The following is a 19,285-nucleotide window of genomic DNA, read 5'->3' on the forward strand; positions in this document are numbered from 1 at the left end:
TTCATTTTTTTTCCCTGTGCTTAAAACTCATTAAAAAAAAAAAAAAGTGTTTTTAGCCAGCGGTTGGTAGCGCTATAGCGTGAACTATTGCAGTGTTAGTTTTCTCTGTTGTTCAAGGTTTTCTCAGTGTTATTCAATGTTTTTACATTTAGTTTACTATTACGCTGTGCATTCAATGGTTTACTTAACTATATTTGTGCTTAAAAACTTAAAAAAAATATATATTTATATACAGTTCGTATGGTCTGGAATGGATTAATTGTATTTACATACAATACTATGGGGGAAATTGCTTCGGTTCACGACTAAATCGGTTTACGACCAGAGTTTTGGAACGAATTATGGTCGTGAACCAAGGTTCCACTGTATCTGAATGACAAGTGGCATACAGCTGGCATGGTGCGACTCGGTTATGACTGAGACGTACCAAGTCAGTTAACAAGTTCACATTGAAAAGCTCCTGTGGCTAAAAACCCGTGAGTAGACAGAACTTGCAAAGGAGCAGGTAGAGCACAATTCTTCAAAGTCTGCCTTTGTAAAGCCAACGGCATTTCAGCACATAGTTCCAAGAGGATAGGTCTTAGAGATCGAAATCAACTTAGAAGCCAGTTGTCATTATCTATAAATACGTTCTGTCTTCTAATTCTTCCATTTGCGATGTCTTCTTAAAACGCTAAAGCAGCCATGGTAGTTGGAATAGTTTGGCTATTCCGGTCACCACTATATTCTTACAGAATGATTACATTCAAGTGAATTAAACTTGCAAACAATATTCAATTAATTTCGGTGTATTTGATTAAACCCGCATCATAGATGTGAATCTATAAAAGAAAAGCAGACCACAGAAACAGTAGCAGTGCTTTGACGCTGGGTGCTGCCAGTTTGTAAAACCAAGCAGAAATTTACATACACAAGAGGGCACCCTGTCGTGGAAATGTGTGTTGGTTTATTCCAACTTTAGTTTTTATACATCTCGAAGTGAGTGGGGAAACGGACGTACGCACCATTTATACATCAGGTCCCTGGAGTTTGTTCCTGCACTGGGAAGTATCGAAGTAACTATGTTCCCCCTGTCTGTATGTGGGTTTTATCCTACTTTCTTTTACTTTTCAAAAATGTTTATGTCAGCTTATTTGGTAAGTATACATTTTTATCCATGTTTAGTTTCTTCAGGGGATATATACAGTACTGCGCAAAAGTTTTAGGCAGGTGTGAAAAAATGCTGTAAACAAAGAATGCTTTCAAAAATGGAAGTGTTAATCATTTATTTTCATCAATCAACAAAATGCAGTGAATGAACAAAAGAGAAATCTAAATCAAATCAATATTTGGTGTGACCACCCTTTGCCTTCAAAACAGCATCAATTCTTCTAGATACACTTGGACACAGTTTTTGAAGGAACTCGGCTGGTAGGTTGTTCCAAACATCTTGGAGAACTAACCACAGATCTTCTGTGGATGTAGGCTTCCCCACATCCTTCTGTCTCTTCATGTAATCTCAGACACACTCGATGATGTTGAGATCAAGACTCTGTGGGGGCTATACCATCACTTCCAGGACTTCTTGTTCTTCTTTACGCTGAAGATAGTTCTTAATGACTTTGGCTGTATGTTTGGGGTCGTTGTCCTGCTGCAGAATAAATTTGGGGCCAATCATACGACTCCCTGATGATATTGCATGATGGAAAAGTATCTGCCTGTATTTCTCAGCATTGAGAACACCATTAATCTTGACCAAATCTCCAACTCCATTTGCAGAAATGCAGACCCAAACATTCAAGGAACCTCCACCATGCTTCACTGTTGCCTGCAGACACTCATTATTGTACCGCTCTCCAGCCCTTCGACGAACAAACTGCCTTCTGCTACAGCCAAATATTTAAAATTTTGACTCATTAGTCCAGAGCACCTGCTGCCATTTTTCTGCACCCCTATTCCTATGTTTTTGTGCATACTTGAGTCGCTTGGCCTTGTTTCCACGTCGGAGGTAATGGCTTTTTGGCTGCAACTCTTCCATGAAGACCACTTCTGGCCAGACTTCTCCGGACAGTAGATGGGTGTACCTGGGTCCCACTGGTTTCTGCCAGTTCTGAGCTGATGGCACTGCTGGACATCTTCCGATATCGAAGGTTAATAAGCTTGATGTGTCTTTCATCTGCTGCACTAAGTTTCCTTGGCTGACCACTGCGTCTACGATCCTCAACATTGGCCATTTCTTTGTGCTTCTTCAAAAGAGCTTGAACAGCACATCTTGAAACCCCAGTCTGCTTTGAAATCTTTGTCTGGGAGAGACCTTGCTGATGCAGTAGAACTACCTTGTGTCTTGTTGCTGTACTCAGTCTTGCCATGACATGAAACTGTCTTCCACAACCTCACCTTGGTAGCAGAGTTTGGCTGTTCCTCACCCAGTTTTAAGCCTCCTACACAGCTGTTTCTGTTTCAGTTAATGACTGTGTTTCAACCTACGTGTGACATTGATGATCATTAGCATCTGTTTGGTATAATTGGTTGATCATACACCTGTCTATAATCCTACAAAATCCCTGACTTTGAGCAAGTGTACCTATAAGAATTGATGCTTGTTTGAAGGCAAAAGGTAGTAACACCAAATATTGATTTGATTTAGATTTTTCTTTTGTTCGCTCACTTTGCATTTTGTAAATTGATAACAATAAACAATCATTATTTATATTTCTGAAAGCATTCTTTGTTTACAGCATTTTTTCACACCTAAAACTTTTGCACTGTACTGTATTTTTTTCTCATCTCCTTTTTTGCACCTTGTTGAATGTTTATTATTTCATGGTGTATGAACATGGCACAAAACAGACATTTGTTTTTCTCCATACCTTTTTTTTTGCCACATTTCTTACTTGGCTTTGTCATTTGTGATTTCTTACAATACATGCAAATGTTTAATTGTTGAATACTTAAAAAAATGCACATTTTAGACTTGAGTCAATTTCTTTTAATTATACAGTTGTTTAATTGTTGCCTTTTTTTGTAATCGGATACAAATTAAAAATTTAGAGAACTTCTGAGATATCCTTAATTGTATGTATGTCTGCTTTATTAGAATAGAATAAAGGGACAATTCAGAATAAATTAAACCTACTTTAAAAATTATTTGCATATTCCCACATGCTGTTAGGGTGCTCTGAAAACGAAATCAAAAATGATTTTTTGGATTTGTGAGGTCTGATGTTCAATCCCTGATACTGTTACTTTTTTACTTATTGCTTTTGCAGAATGCCTGCATAGTTACCTGAATAAGGAAAAAAAAAATCAAAACTCTGTGTTGGTTACAAATATGCGTTGCTAAGGGTGACTTGTGAAATTTGATTAAAAATTGAGGCTGGATAAAACTGATACCCCCTCCACCCGCAGTAAACTGGCTATACAGTATCTTAGGAAGTATTGATCTTACATCAGAACAATTTTACAGGGTGTCTTCTGACTAACATGGGTACACCTGGTAATTTTTCCAGACTTTTTTGAGTCCGAAGGACGCGGCCAATGGCTGATTTAGCAAGGAATGACCCTTTCACATTTTGTTGCTGTACAGCCTAAAATGAAAACACACAAACATTTTTTGAGCTTTATTTACTCCGTGCAACCTATAAAAGCCAAGTCAAAGTAACCAGATGTTACTTTGTCGAACCACCTTTTGCTTTAATTACAGTCTTGAGTCTGTTGGGATACTTCTGTACCAACTTTGCACGGATATACTGAGCAATATTTGCCCACTCATCTCTACAGAACTGTTCAAGTTCAGTCAAATTGGATGGTGACAGTTGATGGACTTCAAACTTTAAATCATATCCACAGATTTTCAATCGGGTTTAAGTCTGGACTCTGACTAGGCCACTTAAGGACATTCACATATATCTCCATCAGCCAATGTATGCTGAATTTTGCTTTGTGCTTTGGGTCATTCTCAAATTGAAAGGTGAATCTCTTCAACTATCTGCCAGAAGGCACCAGGCTGTCTTCAAGAATTTGATGGTATTTTGCCCCATGTTTCCTTCTTCCCTGACAAGTGCTTCAGTCCCCGCTACAAAGAAACCTGCCCATAACAGGATGCTACCTCCCTCATGCTTTACTGTAGATATGGTGTGTTTTGGATAGTGAGCTGTATTCATTTTCCACCCGCTGTACTGTTTGGTGTTGAGGCCAAATAGTTTGATTTTGGTCTCATTTGACGGTAACAGCCTTTTTCCACTTGGCCTCAGAATCATCAAGGTGCATTTTGTTAAAGCTCAAATGAGACTTAATGTGGCCTTTCTTGAAGTGTCTTTTTTTTTTCTTGCAACCCTTCCATACAAGATACATTTTGGAGCACTTGTGATATTGTTGTCACCAGCACACAATGACCATTCTTTGCCATAATGTCCTGTAACTCCTTCAGAATTGCCATTGGCCTCTTGGTAGCCTCTCTGTATAACTTTATGTACTATAGTAATGTGCATATCTATACACATTATATTTAACGTGTCCCAAATTAAGTCTTTAGGAGTTGGCAAAACAGAAAGGCAATTCAATTTCCTAATGCAAATTTCAATTAATCATATAATTCATATGATTATTAGGTTTAAACTCTTAATGTAAGTTGATCAGTCAGTGGTTAATGATTAGGAACCCTCTTACAAGATAAACACTGCAATTTAAAAATGCTGCTGGACAACAAAGTTATCCAATGAAAAATGATTATACCTTTGCTGTGACATTTTTACAGTAAAGTATCACAGTATTTTTCATTGCGTTACCTTGATACACTGGATATTTTTTTTTTTTTTGCATCATACATACTATAGGTATGGGAATCTCCATAGCAATGCTAATATTTGTGATGTGCTGTTTGTGGGAATGTAGGGGGCAATCATTTTTTAGTGGTACTTAAAGAACAAAAAGCTAAAAAAAACTAAATATGTTGATTTACAGAAATCAGCAGCTCAAATATTACCACTGCTACAGAAATTCCGATACAAAATAATTTGTTCACAACTGTTGGTAAATTGCTGAGCATCATCTCATCCTTGCCCTTGAAAGACTTTGCCTTTTTTGTTGGATCCTTATATATTGCCTCATCAGTTTAACATTACCTGTCTCACATTGTATTGTTATTTCAACTTGTCACATCCTTATAAGTTCTAAATCACCCCTTTCCCAACTTTTTGGGAAATGTTGCAAAGAATTTCAGACTAAACATATATCTTTAAAAAAAACAATGCAGGTGATTAGGTAAGACATGAAGTACCCATTCTTTATACTGTAATTGTTTAAATACAAAGTAATTTAAAAAATTATTTGTTTTTGTTTTTTTGGAGGAATCATCTTCTGAAGGCATGGTAGAATCTGGGAAGTATTGCAAAAGATAGGGTGACCTGGTCTATCCAGGTCTACATTTTTACGTGTTCAGAGGAGAAGTTATGCAAAAGAAACCTACAAAAATTTACTTTTTTTACTTTTTTGTTATTCTTTAATACAGCTAAAAAGAGACATTGATGCAGAAAGATCTGGAATTGAATTTGTTCCCTACCAGCAGCTAAAGATGTCATCTACTTATGCTTCATGTCAGAAAGAAAGCCCTGCTATGGAAAGCGACTTGAAAGAGAACCTTCCCAGAAGCAATAGTTGTTCAAACAGCTCAGATGAGGAAGATGGGAATTTTGTTCTTGTTGACACTGTATCTGATGATGATGATGATGATGATGTCTGTGCTGAGCAAACAACTAGTCATCTTGTGGAGAATATAAAGAGCAGTGAACCAAGGAAAGGCACAGAAATTAAACTACTTGGTTTGCAGTTAGGTGAAGACATAGCTACTTTAGAGGCAAATGAAATCACCATATCTTTACAGTGCAACAGGTAATTATTTAATTTTACTTTTAAAGCAATTTTACTTATTGTGTTCTTCTTTTTTAGGTATTATAGACAATGTTAAAGATGGATATAAAATCACTCAAAAAACCTTTTAAAAGTAGCATTGGAAACAAAACCTATATTCCAGATCTTTAATATTTCCCCATCTAGTGTTCAGAACTTCCTAACTTAATATCATATCTTTATTTTAGTTTTGAAGAATTCCAGAGATCTGTTTTGCAATGCATTAGTTTATTTAGCCAATTTCCGTTACCGTGATAAATCCATGCTTAAATGAAGTAAAAGTTAGTTGAGTAAGCATGTATGTTTTTTCTAACTTAACTAATGAACTAATCTTCCCCTATTCTTTTTAAGTTTGAATTTGTAATATTCTCTCTCCTAAAATGGAAAAGTAGGACCGTGACCAGAATGATGGAAGGAAGGACTTAATGATCCTTAGAATTATTTACAGTAACTTGGATCCAAAGTAGAGGGCCAGGCAGTTCTGCTGATAGTCACAAAGTTTTGACTGAGCTCAATACAGTTTGAATTTATATTAATGGAAAGGAGCAGTGTTTCAATATACGGTCATGGCCAAAATTATCGGCACCCCTGGAATTTTCCTTGAAAATGCACTATTTCTCCCAGAAACTTGTTGCAATTACAAATGTTTTGGTATACACGTTTATTTCCTTTATGTGCATTGGAACAACACAAATAAACAGAGAAAAAAAGCCAAATCTGACATCATTTCACACAAACCTCAAAAACCGGACTGGACAAAATTATTGGCATCCTGTACTTAATATTTGGTTGCACGCCCTTTGGAAAAAATAACTGAAATCAAGCGCTTCCTATAATCGTCAACAAGCTTGTTACACCTCTCAACTGGAATTTCCGACCTCTCTTCTTTTGCAAACTGCTCAAGGATTCTCAGATTTGAAGGGCGCCTTCTCCCAACAGCAATTTTGAGATCTCTCCATAAGTGTTCAATCGGATTTAGATCCGGACTCATTGCTGGCCACTTCAGAACTCTCCAGCGCTTTGTCTTCAACCATTTCTGAGTGCTTTTAGAGGTATGTTTGGGGTCATTGTCCTGCTGGATCATCCATGACCTCTGACACTGGGCCCAACATTGCGCCCCAATATCTTTTGGTAGTCTTCAGGTTTCATGATGCCTTGCACACAGTCAAGGCATCCAGTGCCAGAGGCAGCAAAACATCCCCAAAACATCTTAGAACCTCCACCATGTTTGACTGTAGGTACTGTGTTCTTTTCTTCGTAGGCCTCATTCCGTTTTCTGTAAACAGTAGAATGATGAGCTTTACCAAAAAGCTCTATTTTGGTCTCATCTGTCCACAAGACGTTCGCCCAGAAGGATTTTGGCTTCCTCAAGTACATTTTGGCAAACTCCAGTCTGGCTTTTTTATGTTTCTGTGTCAGCAGTGGGGTCCTCCTGGCTCTCCTGCCATAGCGTTTCATTTCATTCAGATGTCGACGGATAGTTTGAGCTGACACTGTTGCACCCTGAGTCTGCAGAACAGCTTGAATATGTTTTGAAGTTGATTGGGGCTGTTTATCCACCATTCGGACTATCCTTCGATGCAGTCTTTTATCAATTTTTCTCTTCCACCCACGTCCAGGGAGATTAGCTACAGTGCCATGTGTTGTGAACGTCTTGATTATGTTGCGCACAGTGGACAAAGGAACATGAAGATCTCTGGAGATGGACTTGTAGCCTTGAGATTGTTGATATTTTTCCACAATTTTTGTTCTCAAGTCCTCAGACAATTCTCTGCTCTTCTTTCTGTTCTCCATGCTTAGTGTGGCACACTCAGACACACAACAGAAAGGTTGAGTCAACGTTTCTCCATTTTAACTGGCTTCAGGTGTGATTGCTATATTGCCAGCACCTGTTTCTTGCTACAGGTGAGTTCAAACGAGCATCATATGCTTGAAATAAAACGATTTACCCACAATTTTGAAAGGGTGCCAATAATTTTGTCCGGCTCATTTTTGGAGTTCTGTGTGATATGATGTCAGATTTGGCTTTTTTTCTGTTTTTTGTGTTGTTCCAATGCACATAAAGGAAATAAACATGTATATACAAAAAACATTTGTAATTACAATAATTTTCTGAGATAAATGGTGCATTTTCTGGGAAAATTCCAGGGGTGCTGATAATTTCGGCCATGACTGTAACTTTAGGTTGCAAAGGAATATTTTAATTGTTTGTGTATATTTTGTTAATTATTTAGCATATTCATCAAATTTAAAGAGACTATGGATTCAGTAATTAAAAGGGTATTGGTCATTGATTCTGTAGTTCTAACGTAGGGACTGACAGGAATACTTGACAGGGCCTTATCTGAAAGACTTACAGTACATGCTTCTTCTGAACCCAAATAGTAAGTTGTTTTTGAATTTCTGTGCTAGTTCATTTTGGAAAATTCATAACATTATGTCCAAACATAAAGTTTTGTATACTGTATATGTACTGTACATGGTGCTAGACTGTTTTGGTTAATGAGCAAGTTTGTAGTTGTGTTATTTGATCCAATACTGCATTTTCTGGATCACTGAGGATGAAGTGAAGGCCAGTATTTCAAAATCGTTAGGTGTGGCAATTTAGACTGATGCTTAGATAACCCCAAAAATGTTCTGTCAAGCTATTAGAGAACTTGGGGAAAAAAGTGGAATGCTGCCCAAGTTGGTCTGAGGAAAAGTTGTCCTCAGACTGGGAATTCTATGGAAAAGCTTAAGGAGAGTATCTTGAGGGCATCCCAATGCAGTGGATGTATAATGCCAGTAGCATGTATTGGAACTATTTCTGTGATTGATGTGGTTAAACGCAAATTCGAAAAAGCACAGAGAGGGAGCCCCAACTTTGGGTTCGTTACATACATACAGGCATATGAAAAAGTTTGGGAACCCCTCTTAATTCTTTGGATTTTTGTTTATCATTGGCTGAACTTTCAAAGTAGCAACTTTTAATATATGAGATGCCTTATGGAAACAGTAGTATTTTAGCAGTGACATTACGTTTATTGGATTAACAGAAAATATGCAATATGCATCATAACAAAATTAGACAGGTGCATAAATTTGGGCATCCCAACAGAGATATTACATCAATACTTAGTTGAGCCTCCTTTTGCAAATATAACAGCCTCTAGACGCCTCTTACAGCCTTTGATGAGTGTCTGGATTCTGGATGGAGGTATTTTTGACCATTCTTCCATACAAAATCTCTCTAGTTCAGTTAAATTAGATGGCTGCGGAGCATGGACAGCCTGCCTGTCCATAGATTTTCGATGATATTCAAGTCAGGGGACTGTGATGGCCATTCCAGAACATTGTACTTCTCCCTCTGCATGTACTGTATGCCTATGTAGATTTCGAACTGTGTTTTTGGTCATTGTCTTGTTGGAATATCCAACCCCTGCGTAACTTCAACTTTTGACTGATGCTTGAACATTATCCTGAAGAATTTGTTGATATTGGGTTGAATTCATCCGACCCTCGACTTTAACAAGGGCCCCAGTCCCTGAACTAGCCCCACAGCCCCACAGCATGATGGAACCTCCACCAAATTTAACAGTAGGTAGCAGGTGTTTTTCTTGGAAAGCGGTGTTCTTCTTCCGCCATGCAAAGCACTTTTTGTTATGACCAAATAACTCAATTTTTGTCTCATCAGTCCAAAGCAATTTGTTCCAGAATTAATCTGGCTTGTCTAAATGAGCATTTGCATACAACAAGCGACCTTAAGTACCTTTTCTCATGAGTGGACAGACATGTCTATGAAGTTCAAGGCTTAACGAGCTAATCCAACCAATTTGGTGTTGCAAGTAATCAGTATTGAGCAATTACATGCATTGAAATAAGCAAAATTACAAGGGTGCCCAAATTTTTGCACAGCCAGTTTTTCACATTTGATTTAATTTCATACAACTAAATACTGCTTCACTAAAAATCTTTGTTCAGAAAACACCCCCATACTCAGATGTTCCTAGGAAATGAAAGACCTATAGAGTAAATTATTATGCAGGCTGAGAGGGGTTCCCAAACTTTTTCATATGACTGTAATTTCCAGCAACCTGAGCTTAAAAATGTAATACATGAACCTGGGCTTTGTACTTGGTACTGGATGTTTTAGTCAGGTAAATACCATTTGGAAGGATTGCTGTATAATAATGTTTCACCCATTACTGTATGCAGTCTTTTTACTGTTGTTCTATAATTAATATTGTACCAGCTATGGTATTTGGTATTTGTGTTTTTCTTTACATTTGTACTAAATATTGCTTGCTTCACCAAGCATAAACATGAGTATGAATTTCATGTGTCATGGGTAATGTAGGGAAAATATAATAAAAATTTCCACGGCTATCTCCTAATCCTGCAGTATGGTTCTTGATCAACAGATATCATCGATTCTAATATTTTTATCCTTTGAAAAACTTTAAAGTTTTTGGTCTATCAGAACAAAAATAGAATTTCAAATCCTATATGCAAAGTAGGAGATATCTCATAAAAAACACCCCTGCCGCAGTGCAGTACAGTATTGCTTAAGAAGATCTAATGTGTTGCATGGTCTTCTTAATCAGAATAGGTCTTGCCTGTAATACTGTATCACCATAACATATATTCAGTTGCTTCCATGTTTTAGCAGTGATAAAAGAGTACGTCTTATGTGACAGCATTGTAATTTACAGTAACTCTTTGATGTGCAAGCATAGATAAGGAGACTCTCTTTTAGGATGTGTAACTGTTTAACAACCTGCTTATCTATTCAAAGAGTCTCTGTGCTATAAATACCATCTTTTGGAAACATGATTTGAGTTTGGCTGAAAAGTGCACTTAAATATGATGCTGCCAGCTCCTGTAGTGCTTCATTAAATTGAAACCTGGTTCAAGTGTGCTTCCTTGATGTCTTAATTTAAAAAGCTTTGACTTAAAGGGATTCTGAACTATTAACTGGATACTAGTACACAAACAACAAATTTAAAAAATTTGTAGGCATTCTTGTAGTAAGTTGTTTAATTCAACAAAATACTATTAATAATCAACACAAATGCCAATAGATTATAATTCCTCAGACTTGAATTTTGTGTGACAGAAAATCTCCGTAGCCATCAAGAGGTATAGAATATATTGTGAAGTATATTGACATAGAGTACCTTATATAAATTCTTAAGTTCAGCTAGCTTTGAATGGAATCGTTAAGTTCTGTGTACAGCCAGCAGTGAACTAATGTTTTGGAATTCTGACATGCCACAGCTACTGTTTCGGTGTCTAATTAATTTTACTCTCTATTGTAAGGCAGGTTTGGTAATTAAATGGCTTATCCATCTCCAGTGTCATCTTATTATTGAGGCAGTGTTTCCCATGTGACATTGGGCAAGCGGTTCTTTGTTTGTAATAGTTATTGGGAAGAATTCATGTAGGATTCTTCATAGGCTTTTGGTATGACAAGTTGTCGGCCTGGTTAGATTGCATTTTGTCATCCTCCAGTGTTCTGAACCATATAGGAGATATGACGTGCCACAGTTTTGATATAGCTTCTGCTTGTTTTGGTTGTTGTAGTGGATGACTTCTAAATAGTGTTAAGTGTCATGAAAACTTTGCTAGCTTTGTTTAGTCATTTGTGGATATCTTGCTCTCCCATTGTTCAAGATCATTATCAGAACCTTCATTCAGAAGATCAATGATTAAATTGATAAACAAAGAAAGAGGGAATGGGCTGAATTTTGTAAAAGAAGCTGATGTCCTGATGAGGTTTTCATGTTATACAAGAACATAGAACAGTGTGGCAAATGAAGCTATACATTCATTATGTCAGTTTTCTGAAAGCATTCAACAGCATTCACAGATACACTGTACTGTATGATGGATTCTGAGATGACATGGAATACTTCAGGAAATTAATCTACACATCAAGAGCTTTTCTTGCAGCTTTACCTGTAGTGTTGGAAGCAGTTTCTGTTTTGAAGTAAAATTCAGTGTCAGACAAGATGTACTGTATAATGTCTGTTTTGCACTTTAACTTTGGTGATACGAAGTGGTACGAGGTGAAAACTCCAAATGTACATGAAGACCTTGGCTTTATTAATGATCTTGCCTAGATCTGACTTGCCCACCAACATATGCAAGAACACAGTGTTAGACCAAAACAGAAATCATGGCCCTTAATATCAACAATTTAACATGAATCAAGGTAAAATGAGAAAAACCTGCTGATGCCTAGAGAGGTGAAATTTTCAGTCAAGCACAATGGAGCAACAGTGGCAGTGTGATGTTATGGAAAATGTTTTCCTGACACACATTAGGGTACCTGTTACTCACTGAAGAATGTAGGAGTGGCAAGATGGATCTCAACATCATTGTTGATAAGTTCATCAATTTGTAGCTACAGTTTATCCACATCCAGAATGATAGTGCATCTTATCACAAGGCATTCATTATCACTGGATGGTCCCCAGAACCTAGCCACAAATTTTCACTGCTTCAGTGGCCTGCACAATCTCTGAATCTTGACTCGATGGATCCTTTTTGGGATGACATGGAAAGGGTTGTTCAAAGCAGACATCTGGTTTACAGAAACTGCACAATTAAATATTTTGTGCTTGGTACAGCATCCATGAAGCATGTATTCAGGATCTTGCAGAGTAAATGCAAGGGTGAATTGATGGTGTTATGAATGCCAAAGGATTTGCAACACAGTGTTAGACAGGTGTGCTTAAACTGACAACCTGAAGTTGTAAAAACTTTCAACAGAGAAATTGATTGGAATTGTTTGACTGAACATTTGTGAGTTTAGATATTTAAATTATATTATTTTATTCAACCTGCTGAAGTGAACAAATCTTCAGGTTAATATATAAACTCTATAAAAACAACTGTGTTAAAAAAAATAATCAAAATAGTCACTGTCTAAAATAATTGTATTGTTTTGTGTTATCAAAAGGTGCAAGATTACAGCAGATCTCACTATTACAAAGAAAAATCCCTGCACTGCTGAGTGTGAGAAATGCAATGCACACATAAGTGCAGCATTTCGTCATAGCATAATACACCATTACTCTGATGTGCTTGGATACTTGGACCTGAATGGAGCAGTGCCAGCTGACTTGGTACTAAGCAATTGTGAATTTGTGGTTGGATGTCTTAATTGTTCAGAGAAAGGAATATTGATGGTAAGTTACGCAAGATAAATATATTTGTAGTAAGAATACAACAAATCACTTGAGATATCTTTCTTTGTGTTCCTAGAACCTCTCTTATGGTTACAACAAGGAATTCAACTGTACATATTGCTACCATAAGCTAAATATTCTGGTTGAGTCAGTGAAATTCCAGTACATCCAGCCACGTGTAAGAACTGAAACAGGTATGTGAGATTTTCTTTTTGTAGCCTTGTAAGATTATTTGTAACGGCAAACCATTTCACTTGTTTATAAGCTGTTTTATATCTGTCCAACTAATCTTTGATTTGAAGTTTTCTTTAACCATAGCTTTCTAATTAACACAAACCACATAAACACATTACATATTTCCCTGATTCTTTTCAGAATTTTGAGTAGATGTAAATACTGTATGTTATTTTAGATACCCCATTCAAGGCTGGTTCATGGCCTCCTGCCTTATGATACAGGAGTATACTGTCACTCCCACTGATCCAAGCTTGGAACAAGGGGTGTAAAAGAAGGAGCGTTGGATAGATATACTGTTAGTTATCTCTTTCATAAGCCCAAATCAGAAACAACAGTGACACATTTCGTATTCTTTACAAAGGGAGCAAACAAGTACATAAAAAGACATAATAAACAGTGTTGTTAATATTCTAGTAGCATCTTTACCTTAAACTTTCATGAGGAAGATATATAATACAAAGTTAATGCTTACTGAATTGGTCAACTGGTTAAAAGCTACTTTAGATCTTGTATTTGTTCTTAATTCAAAAATAATTGCAATAGAGCAAATAGTAAAATATGGCAAAATAGCTAATTATAACAACTCTCAAAGTTTCATCAAAGTATGATAAAGTAGCATTGGCTCCAATAAATAAAAATAAATGAATTATTGGACTGCATTACACTCCATTTCAAACTTGTGTGCCTAATGAATGATTAAAAAATAAACAAAAAAATACATTTATGGGTAGGCGGGTTTAAAGGCTATGGTAACTGCTCAACCAAATTTTTATGTTGAGTCCCTTTGGCTAACTCTACATTGTGAATCTGAGAAGGCTGTTCAACACGCCATGGTTATGATTATAGAAATTTAGCCAAATCTGGATTTTACCTTCAAGGTGCATTGCCATAGCATTCATTATGTAAAGGTAATACATAAAATAAAAATAACATTTAATTGGCTGATATTACTATTTAAAGAAAGAAATTCTAAAACTGTTAGATGATGTCAGAGTTATATGTTGCTACATTAATAATAATAATTTAAGTTATACATGAGAATCAGTTAATGTTCTTATCTCATTTTCATAACTACTAGCCAACCCGCGGCGTACCATACGCCGCATAATCAGGCCAGTTTTTTAATGATTTTTAAGCACAGGGAGAAAATTAACATTTGAAAAATCGGTAATGTAATAAATCAGCAAGAAAAGCAACATTGTAACAATGCACGAAACAAACCAACACACAATCGTCCGTGATTGAAAACTGGCGGACCGACATCGCGGCTTCTACTCCCAGACGGAGGGATAGGGGTGGACGGTGCTCAGGCGCGGAGAAAGGAACGGGAGGAGAGGAGAAGGACGCCCATTCCGCTCTGTCTGTCATGCTAGTGTGGTGATGTTTTGTTCAGTATGCACTGCCTGGTCATGTGCCCACCTCCAACTCGTCACTTGAGTCGTTGTCGTTTTTGCACAGTCCAGATACACCTGTGACTCACGTAGACTTTTCATTGCTCTGTGCGGTTTTGGCTGCTTTTCTATATATAATCTATCAAGACACCCGACTATGGTAGTAGCGAGGTGGGAGGGGGATGTGTAGAAAGGGTAGGGACGTAATCAGTGGGAGCGTATGAGTCGCACTTAGAGGGAATTGCACGGTTTGCAGCCCGAATGGGGTTCAACGGCTTACCCACGCCTCTCTGCATCGGGTAGACACACGGTCAATCTCATGCGTAATTATTTATTGAATGGTAAACACTTGTGGAAAGACACTGTTGTCTAAAACGGGTTGGTGTGAGAATACAACAGTAAGTGAATGAAAAGATGGAACTCTGGAGAGAGGAAAATACAACACAATAGTGAACCCGTGGCATAACAAATGCCGCATAATTATTTATTGATGGTTGAACACTTCTGGAAAGACAGAGTTGTCTAAAAAGGGAGGGTTTGAGGATACAACAGAAAGTGAATTGAAAGATGGAACTCTGGAGAGAGCAACATATATTGTCTGTGAGTGAAGACTGGTTTTGGCAGATATAGGCATATCTTTTTGAAAGTTTGTCCTTGTGCCTTATTAATTGTCATCGCAAATGACAATCGAACAGGAAATTGTCTTCGGGTAAAAGTAAAAGGCAAATTTGAATCTGACGGGGTCAGGCATATCCGGGGAATAAGGACAGTTTGTGAGGTTGCAGATGTGATAGTTTTACACTCCAGTACATTACGGTGAATGGTGCTAACAGACAGTCTAGTGCCATTACAAAGACCTTTTGCAGGCAGGAGGTTTCTGAGAAGCATGATGACAGATCCATTTTTAATTTTGAGTTTATGTGGAGGCATGCCAGTAGGAGTAAGACTATTAAGAAATTCTTTGGGGAATAAAAGTTGATCTGCAGGATCATCTGTGACGATGGAGTCCACGCTCGTGAAAGTCACGTCATTGTTAGGGATAAGTTTTAGCACTTGTTCATTAAGGTATAGAGAGTCTTCGTTGGTGATGCTTAATATAGCTCGCGTGCTGTCATATTTTTTGTCAGTGTAAGAACATGAATGTGACGCCACAAAGGGTGCTTGTTAATGCAACTGGCGACAGTAAGCGCGCGGGAGCCACGCATAATGACGGGGAGAATTTGTCGGAAATCTCCACCCAATAGTATTGTTTTGCCTCCAAAAGGCTGCGTGTCACCCGTGAGGTCACATAATAACCTGTCAACTGCCTGGAATGCGTATGTGTGTGTCATTGGCGCCTCGTCCCATATAATAACTTTGGATTGTAGAAGATGTTGAGCATGTGGTGAGGAAGGTTTGATGTTGCATGTGGAAGTAGTAGTGAGCTTCAACGGTATTTTAAAAACAGAATGGGCAGTTCGTCCTCCCGGTAATAATGTTGCAGCTATTCCTGTAGATGCTACAGTTGTAGCAATGTCTCCCGTAGCTCTGATGATATGAATCAGGGTTTTGTACACAAAGGTTTTTCATGTTCCTGCAGGACCATCGAAGAAGAAGCATCGGGGATGGGAATTGTTATATGCAGTGTGTAAAACAGTATCAACAGCGTGTTTCTGTTCTGTGTTGAGTTTGTCGTAGTGTTCTATAGCGTGTATTTCCATGAAATACTTTTGAAGCGGTAGCCATGGAGGGCAAAAGAATAGTCAACGTGGCTCACAGCTGGATTTGGACCGCAGCACAGACCAAAGGGAGTGAGTATGTGTTTGATAAGCTGTTTGAGTTGGCGGGCAGTGGTCTGAGGTGCGTTCCTGAGCACGTGGGAGGAGGGGCAGAGTTTCTGGGCGGGGCTTCGTTGTTCCTTTCGCATGGTTTTTCATGGTGGACGCGGTCGGGTGTCGAAACCGAAAAAAATAATTAAAAGTCAACGTGGGTCAGACGTGCATGTGGACTGCTAGCACAGACGAAAGGGACTAACTGGGTGGTCGGTGATTTTTTGCGTCCGGGGAAATGGGCAGGCAGTGTGAATGCCTAGAGAGCGAGTGTAGACGCGGGCCGGTGAAAAAGGAGGGTTGGTGGGCAGGGAAACGTCTTCCGTGTTCCTGCAGGACCATCTAAGAAGACGCATGTTTGTTGCGGATGCGAATTGCTGTATGTAGCGTGTAAAACAGTTTGCTATGGTGCACGCGGTCGTGCGTCATAACCGAAAACTCGGTTTTAAAGACTGCTTACTTCATTGTGTTTTAACCTCAGTTGTAAAGGACTGTTTTAAGGATCCCATGGGTTACCCCTCGCAAACCGTTTTACACGCTGCATATGGAGATTCACGTCCACGAGAAACATGCCTCTATGAACAGTCAACGTGGCTCGGAGGTGCATGTGCCCTCTACGACAGACGAATATAAATGACGCCGTTTTTTATGTGTTGTTGCGTCCCAGTTGGTGGGCGTGGCTCTGCGAGTTGTCGTCGTATCCAATGGTCTTAGAGTTGGTGGGCGTGGCTCCTTCCTGCGTGCGCCATGGGTGTCTTACTTGTCGGCGGCTTAGTGAATCCACGCCCCCTTCCGGCGTACTTTCCATGGTTGTCTTGCCTTAGTGAATTATATATATAGATTTTTCCTGATGAGGTCTATGGTGCTAGCAGACCAAACAGGTGAGCCCAGACTTTCCTGTCCCCAGCTAGAGATTCCAGTATTTCCTTGAGGATTTCAATGTGTTCTAAAGCCAGTCGAATGATCCAGCCCCTCCAGAGTGTCCTGGGTCTGCCACAGTGTCTCCATACAGTGGGACATGCCTTGAGCAGGTCTAGTGGGAGCCATGCTTCGGGGGTTGTGCTGTGTAAGCATTTCAAGGCATTGCTATTTGTATTGTCATCACATTTTTTTTTCAGTCATTAGCTCATGACTATAGGTGAGGACAGGGATGTAGACAGGCTGGTAAACTGAAAGTTTTGTCTTTAGGCTGAGCTCCCGCTTCAGCACCACATACTGGTACAGTGCCCACAAAACAGCTGCTTCTGCTTCAATTCATTTGCTGCTCACATTTCCCTTTTCTGTCACATGTGAATAAGATCCTAAAATACTTAAACTCCTCCAGTAATGGTAGTTGTTGAACAAACTCCCATACACACCCCCAACCCCCGTGTCTGAAGGGAGGAATCCTATCTTTTCTGAAAGAGAACTATGACCTTAGAACTGGAGCTTCTGATCCTCATCTCAGATGCTTTACATTTGTCAGCAAAATGCCCATGAGCATACTGAAGCTCACAGTCAGTTGAGGCAAATCAGGTATGCCATGTTACCTTTTTCATGAAAAAGACAAACAGTAGTGGTGACAAAACATAATGTTGACGAAGTCAAACACCCACTGTTAACAAATTTGACTTAACACCAAATATTCAGACACTGCTCTTACTGCATTCAAACAAACACATTTTTGAATAAATAGCAATTGGCACGCAACAAATAACACACAATAGTACCAACAGACTAAGAGGATTTCTGCAGAAGTGCTTGTGGAAGCAAACGCTCGAGCAAGGGAGGAGTTTGGAGAGGCCATGAGGAAAAACTATTGGATGACCTTGAGGTTGTACTGGCAAGCTGTTTAATGCCTTAGGAGGTAAAGGCCTGACCTCACCCAGACTGTATTAAGCAGTGATGGAGAGGGGCTGACTATTGTGCTGATGATGATGTGCTGTTTTGGGGAAGTTGTTGAGCATTAGAAGGAACACTCTGAGGAATTCCTCAAAACAGTGGACATGCCCTCCTATTCAGGAGGTAGCATTGAACATGTCTGGGGGTGGATGTAAATCACCTTTGAAATCCCAGGCTGGTGTGGTACTTCCCATATTTAAGAAAGGTGGCTAGAGGGTGTGTTCCAGCTACAAAGGGATCACACTCCTCAGCCTTCCAGGTAAGGTACATGCAAGGGTGCTTCAGATATAGGAGGAACAATGTGGATTCTGTTCTGTCCATGGAAGAGCAGATCAACTCTTACGATGTTATAATGTTCTTTTTCTTAAACTGTTTGAAAAAGTGCTATGGTAGCAACAGAGGGATGCCCAAGGACAGAAGATGTTACATCTTATTTCAGTACACAAGCTTTAGAAGTTAGTTGCCACAGCTAAATGTTCTAGAAAGCTATTTAATTGTTTTTAACAACATATTTTTGATTAATCGAATTTTATGTAGCTTACTTCATTGCTAGTTTATAAGTACCTTAATAATCCATTAGATGGCACTCAAATATCAGGACCGTCTGGAAAACAAAATCATTCAGAAATTTTAAAGTAGACAGTGATCACTATTTGATTTTGGATTACTTTACTTCCACCTTTAATGGCATTACATTCGATTGCCTAAACCTTTGTTTTGAATGTTCAGTAATAACTCAACAATTATAAAATACATCTTGCCTGAAGAAGGGGCCTGAGTTGCCTCGAAAGCTTGCATATTATAATCTTTTTAGTTAGCCAATAAAAGGTGTCATTTTGCTTGTCTTTTATCTACATTCATAATGGCTAACACGGTACAACACCCTAGTACTAAAAATAATAAGTTATTC

At 38.5% G+C, this 19,285-nt stretch overlaps 2 protein-coding genes across 3 annotated transcripts in view; one reads left to right on the plus strand and one right to left on the minus strand.

The window, feature by feature from the left end:
* Positions 1 to 19,285, minus strand: part of LOC127526110 (craniofacial development protein 2-like) — a 1,015,936-nt gene that overhangs the window by 386,635 nt on the left and 610,016 nt on the right. The gene's annotated exons all lie outside the window — the stretch shown is intronic.
* Positions 1 to 19,285, plus strand: part of si:dkey-24l11.2 (uncharacterized protein LOC100034462 homolog) — a 74,870-nt gene that overhangs the window by 32,743 nt on the left and 22,842 nt on the right. For both annotated transcript variants that reach the window (XM_028823855.2, XM_028823856.2), the window contains exons 6-8: positions 5,489 to 5,868; positions 12,830 to 13,058; positions 13,135 to 13,252. In XM_028823855.2, coding sequence (XP_028679688.1) covers positions 5,489 to 5,868; positions 12,830 to 13,058; positions 13,135 to 13,252 — 727 coding nt within the window. The remainder of the gene's footprint in view (positions 1 to 5,488; positions 5,869 to 12,829; positions 13,059 to 13,134; positions 13,253 to 19,285) is intronic.

This window comes from Erpetoichthys calabaricus, chromosome 17 (genome assembly GCF_900747795.2).
Source record: "Erpetoichthys calabaricus chromosome 17, fErpCal1.3, whole genome shotgun sequence".
Classification (NCBI taxonomy): Eukaryota; Metazoa; Chordata; class Cladistia; order Polypteriformes; family Polypteridae; genus Erpetoichthys; species Erpetoichthys calabaricus.